The 11,502-nt window shown below is 39.1% G+C and overlaps 1 protein-coding gene across 1 annotated transcript in view; it reads left to right on the top strand.

The window, feature by feature from the left end:
- Positions 1-1,131: 1,131 nt before the first annotated feature.
- The window catches only part of astn2 (astrotactin 2), a 290,807-nt gene continuing 280,436 nt past the window's right edge, over positions 1,132-11,502 (top strand). Inside the window, exon 1 of the mRNA XM_086300869.1 lies at positions 1,132-1,554. Within this exon, the coding sequence (XP_086156995.1) occupies positions 1,155-1,554 (400 nt within the window). The 5' untranslated portion in view covers positions 1,132-1,154. The remainder of the gene's footprint in view (positions 1,555-11,502) is intronic.

Below are 11,502 nucleotides of genomic sequence, written 5' to 3'. Positions count from 1 at the left end.
CCTTTTCTTGCAGCAAGCATCACTATTCACACTCCTAAATGTGCTAACACTGTGTGCGTCAAAAAGGCACATCACTCATGATCTTAGAGCCCTATTATTGTAAAATGAAGGTAAATAAACACAATATGAGTAGGTGAACTTTGAACAGGCGCAAAATTAAGTACTCTTAAATGAAATTAACTTTTCAAATTGAGATTATTTAATGCTCAAGGACAAAATGTCAAATAAACTCTAAATAATTAGATTTCAACTGCTCAGTTGCATTATTTAGGTTTATAGTGTTTGCAATATTACTATGTGATATTACACTGACAAGCAGGACAGGGTTGACCAAGTCAGCACCACGGACAGAGCTCAAAGACTCTGTCCATCTCTAAGCCAAATACAGAAAAAGACATAAAAGAAAAAGAAGAAACTCCTAAGAGTTGTTGTTTTAATCATAAAGTTAAAAATAAACAACAACCTTAAACAAGTAAGAACACGGGGTGTACTACATTATATAATAAAAACAAACTTTTAATCAGTAAGTAAAAGAAAGTCTATAGCCTCTCTTTAAACCTTTTCTGTGTAACTTTTTTTTATATCTGGAATGCAACTTTTATTTTAAGTGTGGATATTTCACTCTGTGGTGAATGCACTTTAGGCTTTAACCGTAATCTTTCCGGTCAACTGTACTTTGTTTTCGAGTACCAGTAGAGCTGTCTTTACACTGCCTGCATGGAGAACAAACTGGACAGATGTTCAGCTATAAATTGTTTGTTTAGACGGGATAGCAGCTCTGTCCTCACGTTCAACTCATATAAAGCTGTATTGAAAAAAAAAGTATTATTTTTTTTATTTGTTGTTTAACACTTTATTGTGAACTCAGAAGACTCATCTACTGCTCGTGTTTGTTTAAACACGAACCTGCACTAATAACAAGATACCTCTACCTCGTGTCTGTCTTTTAAAAGACACGTGTTTATCCAAGTGTAAGCAATCTGTTGTCCCCGTGTGAGCACAAATGGATCTGTAAGGAGCCGAAAGATGTCATTCTCACTACACCTGTACTGCCGCCTCCTGGACGGACGCGACTCCTTTGCAGCGACTGTACTATAAGTGAACGGACAGCTTATGAGCCCCACAAAGCGAGAGAACCACACACAAGGAGCGGGATGGCGAGGATATTAGTGCTGCACCTTCGCGTCCTTCTCGTGGGTCTGTTATTAACAGGCTCCTTGACTGTCCAGGCAAACAGAGGGGCGACATCGCCTGACGAGGAAAGGGACAGGGAGAGCGACACGGAGACGCCATGTGAGGTGAAAACCGTCACCGTTTCAACCCTGCCCGTACTCCGGGAGAACGAATTCAGCTTCACCGGCGGAGCCTCGGGGAACGTGGTCGGAGGAGGGGGTGCTGCTGAAGCAGGTGGTGTTGGTGGAGGAGGAACTGGAGGAGGAGGAGCAGGAGGAGGGGGGGAATCCAGACTTCTATTATTCGTTAGAACAGACCTACCTGGGCGAATTTCCGTAATGGATGATCTTGACAACACGGCTCTTCCCTACTTCACACTCGGTAAGAACACTGTTGTAGTTCTGTGTTTGCCCTCCATGGCGATAACCGGTCTGTTTGGCTGCACGTTTGTGCGCATAGGCTGTGCACACAGCTATATTTCCAAAAGATACAAATAAAAACAAATCACGCGCTTATACACATTTTGTCCCCGGCGTTAAATCACCTGCTCTACTCTGTTTGAATTTTGTGGCGTGTTCCCCCCCCCAAAAAAAATCCCCACCAGTCCAGGTATGAAGAACACGCTTTTCGCTTTCCCTACTCAACTTAAAAACTACGGTATGTAAACGCAAGCCGTGCCACTCGATTTTAAGTGGCACTCTCAAGTTATTCTGCCATCCCTCATTCTTGTTTCGTCCTTCTTTCTGTCTGACTTTCCTATTTCATGGTAAAACATAATTTTAAATTTCATGCATACCCTAAGTATGCTTTCCCAATCAAGGAATGCAATTTGGCCCTGCAAATATGCATGAAATTGGTATTCTCACTTGAGCTCATAACACACGTGTTTTGCAAGACGGTATAACTTTAACTGGATAAAGCACTAGCCTAGAGTTTGTGTCGTTGTCTACATTTAGTCATTGCAGATTTTAGGGGATCCAAAACATCCCACTTTTTTCTGTTTATTCACACATCCGTGGATAACTGGTTTCTGACAGGTCATCTGATTCTCAGTGAAAGCCTGTGATTTAAAAGTGGTCTTGAATACAGCATTGCTGATTGGATAATCATAGGGAACATAATAGCAGGGAAGTACACCAGTCTTATACCAGTCACAAAAAAACCCAACAACAACTTTGTAACAGGAGCAGAATGAGTATAAAAGGAGCATTACTCATTGTTCATTTTAAGTCTTACAAATCATGTGAGCGATTCATGTTCTCTTGATTTCCCCTTCGCGGTGTAAGTGTGACTGTGTAACAGGATGTAGAGAAAGTATGGAACAGGGATGTTTGTTAAAAGCTTTTAGCCAAACAAAATGAAGTGAAAGGAAGTAATTCCAGAATGATGTAATTTATTCAGTTTGCGATTTGTTCAGATGGCACAGTATCATGGAGAACTTAGCAAAAAGCAGGACGGATAGAAAAATGCAGGGCTTGGAGGAAGTCAGTGATGCGGGGACTGAGAATCCATGAGAACATCTCATTACTGCAGTTTTCAGACAGGAGTTTGCTATCCTCCTTTTTTTCCCTGTTTCCCTGGTCTCAGTTTCATTCTCTGTATGAAGAGTGTCGACTAAACTGGCTGTGTAAAGCAAAGGCGGGCAGGCAGGCTGAGGGCTGGAGCATTAAGCTAGTAAATCACTTTCTATTCTCATTAAGGACAGCCGTTGACTGGTGAGAAAGGCCTCTCTGTCCTCCCAGTCAGCCAGCTAGCAAATTTGCTGCTTCACCCTTTCAGTGCATGAGTACATGCTGTGGAGCAAGAAAACGAGCTTTAATAGGTCCTCATGTGTAATACATATTGAAAGCATTACTTGTGTGCTTTGTGTTTTGAAAAAATTAGATTAAAAAGAAAAAGTGTGGAAAAAGGATTTTTTTTTTAAAAAATGAGACCATTGATTTTAACAAGGCTTTTAAAAAAGGTCAACTGAGCATAGAGGCAGAAGTTAAATTAAAAACAATATGTTAAGAAAAGTGCTTAACTCAAAAGGTGTATTTGTCATAGCTGTGAGAAGTTTACAAATACACTTGTCAATACTGTTGCTAATTAAACAGTCATAGTTGTGAAATCTATACTGATAAAAAAAATATATTGTATTTTCTTTTGCTTACAGACCAATTGGATGGTTCAGTCAGGCCTTGTGTTTGTCTTTAATTAGTCAAACCTTTCAGTCTGGCATTCATGATGTGTCATGATAAGCTGCTAGGTGGGTAGGAAAGTACACATGCCAGCAATGTAGAACCACCTTTATATTTGTTAAACCTTTTAATTGTCAGAACTGGGTTAAATGCTGATACTAGATGTCACCTGTGATTTCCCTGTGTCCAGTTTATACCCTATATTGCTTGTTGGTCCACTCAACAGCTCTTTCTTCTTGACAAATGCATTATTGGCTGTTGAGTTTGTGAAATGTTGTTATAGAATTCATAAAATACACTAAATTGTTAACGTCTTGATGCATCCTCAAGACGTTAACAATCATTCCTTTGGGGATTTACTTCCCCAAAAGAATGTAATCATCGTCCAGATGAACAGAATCAACTTTTGGGGATTAAATTGTTAAGAAAAAATGAAATGAGGTTTTATTATCAGAAGTGCATTTATTTCATGCCTCACTGTTTCATCTCACATACTGAATTGTGATTTTCTTATGCTAGAGGAAGGGTGGGGGAACTCCAGTTCTCGAGGGCCGGTGTCCTGCAGGTTTTAGACGTGTCCTTGATCCAACACAGCTGATTTAAATGGCTAAATTACACCCTCAACATGTCCTGAAGTTCTCCAGAGGCCTGGTAATGAACTAATCATTTGATTCAGGTGTGTTGACCCAGGGTGAGATCTAAAACCTGCAGGACACCGGCCCTTGAGGCCTGGAGTTCCCCACCCCTGTGCTAGAGGAAGCTAGAAAAGTTGAATTCTCACCACATACACCATTTATTGTTACGAAGCAATTTATTACCACACTACATCGCATTGCCTTACAGGTGTATGTCTTATCATTTTTTTATATATTCGCCTTTTACATACCCACCAGCTATTATACAGAACTATACAGACTGCAGAGTGTTTTGGATTGATGTACTCACCCAGCAACACTCTCTTTTAGCATCGCTCTTTCAATATTGTTCTAAAACTCTTAGGAAACGCCAACAACACCTCTCGGTGTAAAAGTCAAAGCGGTAAAAGTCTAACACCACAGTCAACACGTCCTTCTGTGAAACCAGCACTTGTTATTTATCTTCTTCACATGATTAAGAACAGTGTGATATCTATGATTTTTTTTTTTTTAAATGCCTTCTTTTATGTTGTTGTTGATTTGATGTGGAGATAAGAGAGGCTGTGCTCCAGTTTAAAAGAAAAAAAAAACCCAAGCCCATATGTCTTGGTACAAGCAGTCAGAGATGACGGAGCAAACATGACTAATTGCAACCGGTACAAACCGGTGTGAAATTGTGTGAAAATGGTATACACTTCCTGAACCCTAAATAGGCGTGGTCAAAAGTGTTGTGAGAGTGGATGAAAGTGTATTGGCTTGTGTTTAAAAAAAACAAAACAAAACATGTAATTGACGAAGATATTAGTGCTTGCTAATAATTATCAGGACTTAGTTTGCAAAGAAAAAAGCTTAGTTGGAAAGAACTGTGAAGAATCTGTGCTCAAGTTCACTTCTCACATTGGAAGGAGTAAACTCATAATCTCCTGCTGGTATCCTACGGGTGTAGGGTGGTGTTGAAACCCACGTGACACCCATATGGGAAATGACTCTTAAATGAGCTATCTCATTTCTGAACTGTCTCTGAAGCAGTTTATTACCACCCATAGTAACAATATAATGCGATGAAAATCACCCCCTATTCATTCACATGCTGCTCTTCATATAATGGACAATCAATATTTCAATCAATAGTGAGCAGTAAACTTACATTTCAGCTTTTTAGTGCATCGTAGAATTTTTTTTAGAACATTATAGTAGTATAGTGGATATTGTCAGAAAACAAGCCGTGCGGTGCATTTTAAATAGGGGTGGAATTTCACACACAGCTCATGTCTCCGTTCCATGACATTAGCCATTTGTGACTAAAGCAAACAAATCTGTGATGAAAAACATCTGTGCTGAATTTCTTGTTGCTGGTGTGAAATGGCCTTGTTGTTTGAATTCAGGGGCTAGAGACACATAATGTTAGCCTAACTGGTTAGGATACTACTAGTAAACTAGTCTACCATTGTGCTTTCCACTTTCTCATAACAGCTGGATTTCTGTCGTGCTGGAGTATAACCTGTTAGCAAAATATCACCCGATCCACAACGAGCATAGTCTTGTCTGTTTCGTGGATAATGTCAGATTTCTGATAGTTTTGTCAAACCAAAGTCAGAGGTTATAGGTAAGGAAGGAAAAGGACAGCAAGATTCTTCTCCACCATGGCCTGTCTGCACAGCTTTGATTTATTACCACAAGTGTCTCCGAGAACAGATGAGCAGAAAGGGCAGTGTGGAAGAAGTGCAAGCCTGCTTCTCCTTCACTTTCCTTTTTTTTCCTTAGTCATTTTCATATATATTAGGAAACACATGCTTTCATTTCCAAATGCTTTGACTTTGTGATTTACCAGTGCACCACCATTTTACTTAAAATATGGGATCTTAATCCCAGTTTTTAATTTAGTTTTTGAATGCCATGTACTGAGCTATCTCACTAATTCATGAAATTGTGTGGCATTGTGCTTGCACGTTCAAGGGAGATAATTCCAAGCTGCTACGCTTTGTCACACGAGATGATCTTCCTTTTTTATTTTACTTGATGTTTTGGGATAGAGAGGAAATCAATACCGCTTGCAACACGGCTGACTCTGTAAACACCTGAAGAGTTAACCTTTTTGAAAAGCTTCGGGCACCTAATGCAAGATTGAAAACGTTTAAATGTCTTCCTGTTCTTTATCATCTGTCCATCATCTTGAACTACAGTACTGTGCCAAACTAATTTTTTGACAGGAATATAGGAAGTAAGTGTAGCAGTTTGTTGAATTACCACAGTATTATTAAAGTATGTACAGCAAAAGCAGAGTTTATATAAAAATAAATATTTAGTATGATTCTATTCTTCAACATAGACTGAGCCCTCCTAGGTAAGCTTTCTTGTAATTTCTTTAAGTAGTTTACAAGAATAGTTCTCCAAGACTCTTGAAAGATATTCAAAGATCTTTTTTAGATGGTGGCTGACTTTTATTCAGTTTTCTGTCAGAATGATCCAATGCTACTTCAATAATGTTGATGTCTGGGGCTCTGGGAGGCCAGTCCATGACTAAAGGTGTTCCATTGTCTGTCCAGGTATGCTTTTACTGCATTGGCTGTGTGTTTGGAATCATTGCCATGCTGTAAAATGAAGCCATAGCCAATCTGGTGCTTTCCGGATTGTATGGCAATATAATGCACTGCAAATGTATGGTATTGCAAATCTGATGCTGCTTTTTTTTTGATCCACGGTGTTTTACAGATGGCTGTAGGGGCTCACTGTTTTACTTCTCCCCTGACTTCCTCCGTACATGGAGGACAATTTGAATGAAAACCTTTACATTTGGACCTGTTGCCACTGATTCAGTTCTTGTGTAATTTATCATACCTCAGCCTTTCCTTTCAGCCATTTCCCTTCCTCAAGAATGGATTCATGACAGCCACTCTTCCACTGAGAACATTTCTGCAAACAGTAGATTTGTCAACTAAAGGTTGCCTCTGAGGTCTAGTTTCAGGTCATTGCTGGATTAAGAGCATGGCTGTTCATCGGCTATGGATAGTTTTCCCGGTTTACCTCTCCGGTGCAAAAGTACCATTTCATGCATCTCAGACTGTGTTATCTGTGAAAATGAAAGAAAAAGCAGCCAATGGAAAAAAGTAAAAAACCCTTTAAAAGCATTTCAGAAAGCCTGGAGAACTATTGTTCAAGATCTTAACCCTTTTTTCCCACCCCAATATTATTTTTTATTTTTTTGTCAACCAGCCTTTCCCTATCTCTATAAACAGAGTCATAGCTAACCCCAATCGCTTACACATGGGAGAGACAAAGATTCAGTGGTCGAGTGGGGGGAAAAAGTGTTTTCCCCGTGGCATAGAACATGTACATGCTGCACCACAACTCAATATTATGTCAGGACTCCAGCTTAGCACTGCAGCAGAAGCAATGAAAAGGGGGAAGGGTCAACAGTAGAGATGGGAGTTATTATATGGTGTAGAGTTGAGATAGATGTGTGAGTTTTTGTAAGGACTCTTTTTAATGTTGCATTGCACTTACGTTTGCTTCGGTTTAGATCTAGTGCATTGTGGAAAATTGAAAAGATGCCAATTGATATGCCACGAGTGTAATCCAGTCATACAAACACAACCCATGGTGGATATTGTGAAGGCCAGCAAATTATACGTGTCATCATGTTGCCTGTGATAATAGACCTCTATAGGAGGCTGTCTTTTTAAGATGAATGCTCAACTCATGCAATCTAATGTGTGACGCCCCACCACAGTATTTTCCCTCCTGTCTTTTTTCCATATACAGCAAAATGACAGGATTGCAGAATTGCATAAAAGAGGGCTTAAACTTGGCACTGATCATCAAACCATTCAGACCGGCTTGCTTCTCAACAATTTTTCTGCTATTAATCAGAAGCTATCTTGGGCTGGTAAATGTATAGTATCACTTGACAGGCACTCTGTTATTATTTGCAAATTGTATTTTTCATGTTTTAAAAACAGAAAAAAACACAGAAGGCCTTGCCTCTCTCTCTCTCTTTGGTCAGCTACTTTTTTGCTCTTGAATGTCACAAAGCAATTACAATTATTGCACCGCTGCCATTTTATACCGAGCGTTAAACATAGTCATAGCTTTGAATGTTGTATATATGTATGTATGTACGTATCTATCCATCTTGCTTATTCTCGGTCTCTCTCACTCTCTCTCTCTCTTCCTAAATGACAGACTCAGTAAGTGGAGAACCATGCTCATTTACTTTAATGGTGAGAGACCTTAGGGATGTCACAGGAAGGATGAATGAACTGTGGTCAGTGACCCTTGATTGTTATTGTCCTCCACAGTAACTGTATTTTGTATTGCATTGTTTTACCACCAGTCTCCAGTCTTGCCTTGCAGCACTGGTGGACAGCTTTGATCTCCAGATAATTATTTGATCATTACCATTGCTGAAAGGCGCGCTGTAGTTATCTTTGATGAAATGAACAAAGAACTTGTATGTAAATACCCCTAATGAATGCAATCTTTATTTACTCCCGCTTTCTCTTTCTTTGATATGTGCACAGCAACAACAGACACAATTGTTAATGTGCTTCTCCTATTTTCAGACTTCAGAAAATGCTTGTCAGTTGACCATATGGATGTTTAAAGTCAGTTAGTACTTTCTGGTTGAGTAACTGTTATGTGACATATAAATGCGTAGTTCATAACAAAGCATTTAACGTTTATCAGTACACAGACACATGGTATGAAAACTCTTTGTTTTAATAGACCGAAAGAGCTCTTTTATATAAAGAGTTGCTGGAGTTAAGTGGACTGTTATAGGTGAATTTACTAGTTGTAATTTACTTAAATGCCAAATATGTATACTACTCTGACTGACCTGATAACCATTTCTACAATTACCATTTTACTCAGATCACCAAAAAAAGGTTTCAAAGCTTCAGCGGTAATCCCACTGACTCACCTGTTATGGATCTTTTTATCTAAATTGTATCCAGCACCCTGCATTTATCTAGAATTTACAATGAAACAATCAAAAGCAACCCGAACCTCTTCAGCAGTAAGAGTTTGATTGCTACCTGCTGTCTATTTGATTAATTTCCACTAACATAATGCTTCAGTCAGCCTTTTTCTACATGATTTTATAGCTTCCATTGTAAGTTTGAGTTCAGCCCCTGAGTTGTTTCATGTGGCTGTACCTCCCCCTTTAATTCCACAACTGCTTATCTTGATATGTAAAGCTGTACTAGAATCACAGGATAGGCTGGATGGTGTAGCTAACAAGAGAGCATGCCGCAAGCTGATTCCCAAAAGATTCATAAACTTGCTACTTGTATACTGTAGAGAGGCTTTTTAGTCTGTGTACTGAATGCTTAATGTGACACTGATTTATAAAAGCAATTCCATTTAGTTGCTCTTTTTGCTCCTTGGGCTCCTCTGGTGTATCCCTACCACATAATAGAAGCCCCCCTGTGACAAAAACTGTAATGCATTTGCTCTCTTAGTAAAATATTTTTTTAATGCAAGCCAGACATTTGGGGCACAGGGACCATGGGATAAATCCATCAACGTACACACAGTAGCTTTAAAAACAAGCTTGATATATAGACATGTTGAATATTTCAAGTTTCCTGGCTGCGTTTCTTTAAGTTATTTGAATTTCGCAGCTATTACCAAATGTGGTCAAATTGAAACTCAATTTCTGGCTTTCCATTATGTGATTATTAGTTTTCTTTAACTTCATGTTGAGTCCATCGATCTGAGCGGATAATTTTTACTGCTATCAGCATGTGATAGTTTTTTTGTTTTTCTCTCTCAGTATTATTATTTCAGTATTAAAGTTGGGCAGATCGATACTAATGTGTACCACCATGACGTTTAATTTTGTGAATTGATCCCCACATAAAAAAATATCAATACAAAATATTTTCTCTGACTCAGAATTGCGTTATTTAATGTAAGTAAATTGGTATTTGGGGCTTAAACTCTAAACAAAAGAAGTGCAGCAGAGATGGGGGAATTATAATTTTTTTCCCGAGCTTTCTCATTGACACAAACACATTCAGAAATAGACAAACAGGCAGAAAAGCAATAAGTGCCTGAATGTTGCTGCCAGCTCAAGTGATCGTGACAGGCATAGCTGGACTGGCCATCGGGCATACCGGGCATTTGCCCAGTATGCTCGATGGTGATTTTATGTTTTTATGGGCCGATGTTTTTTTGTTTGTTTGTTTGGGGTTTTTTTGTAAACAATGAAAGGTGGTGGATTGGCCAACTGGTCATGATCGACTCTGGGCTGGACAAATTACAGCCGATGAGGGCGAACTTTAAAGTTCCGTATTGAGGTAAAAAAGAAACATGATTTGTCCCATACTTCAGCTACAATGAAAAAAGACAAAAACCTGGAGGTATTCTGTGTCTTTACTTGTTGCCTCTTGTTCTCTCATTCTCCCGTCTCTCTCGTTTGTTTATCACCCACTTTGCGCCAGAAAGAGGAAACCAGTGGAGGTTGCGCTAAACAACAGCAGCACGTTTAAGCTTGATAAGCTATTGTTAGAATTGATTTGATATTACTTTCTAGTATTCAGCTGATGTTTGCTGGAGCCACAGCCATAAAAGCTGCTGGTCATGATCGGTTTGGATATGTGGTGAGAGAGAAACGTGAAGATGAAACCAGGAGATGTCCTTACTGGATCATCAGAGCTGAACAGGTGATGGAGAAACAGGTTTACCTTTTGGGTGACACGAATGAGTTGAAGGGAAGTTATGAACTGTTTCTGAGAGACAAATAACACCAGGATCCTTTTCTATGTAGCTGACAGCTGGTAACTGTGCAGGGGCGGGTCTAGCAAAGTTTTGCCAGGGGGCCAGGTAGGGCATTAACAGGGAAAGGGGGGCACAAGGAAATACTTTCTTATTCTCATTTCAAATGTCTAGTTTTTAATAAATAATTATCTGAATCAAGTTTTCATCTGATGTACAATGTATAGAAATCTATTACTGTATGTAGTAAATATTAAGTTTAATATAACCCTAGTAAGCTGAAGTACTTTTTCCTTTGGGAAGGTACTATCTGTGCAGTATGCAATTCTGTTGATGAAAGATGCTGAATCTATTTAATTATTGTAGAAAAATAATTGGTTTCTGTGCATTTGTTTTACACGTGCATTAAATTAAAGTCTATTACATCGATTAAGCATCATAAGGCGGAGGGTGGGGGGTGATTTTTTTTTTTTATTTATTTTTTTCTCGCTGGGAGTTGGCAACCCTATTAATTAGGTTGTTTAATATTTCCACTAAATACTGTTTAGAATGCCAGAATAGGGAGGTGACGTAGGTTTAAGTTTATTAGATTGATACATATATACCAACAAGACAGTGTACATCACTGTCACAACAGCGTTTGTTTTCATTCAAAGGCTTTATGCCTTTTCGTATACCTGGCGGGCCGGTCTCTAGTCAAAATGGCCAGGCTGATTTTTTGCCCCAGTCCAGCCCTGCTGACAGGTGTTGGGTTATATGCTTCCATTCACCACATCGGCATTTTAATCAAGTCA

Source organism: Aulonocara sp. 'chitande type north' Nkhata Bay, linkage group LG7 (genome assembly GCF_057382095.1).
Source record: "Aulonocara sp. 'chitande type north' Nkhata Bay isolate Kocher_YH1m ecotype deep benthic linkage group LG7, A_spYH_male_GT1.1, whole genome shotgun sequence".
In the NCBI taxonomy this organism is placed as follows: domain Eukaryota; kingdom Metazoa; phylum Chordata; class Actinopteri; order Cichliformes; family Cichlidae; genus Aulonocara; species Aulonocara sp. 'chitande type north' Nkhata Bay.
This window is presented reverse-complemented; position numbering and strand designations above follow the sequence as displayed.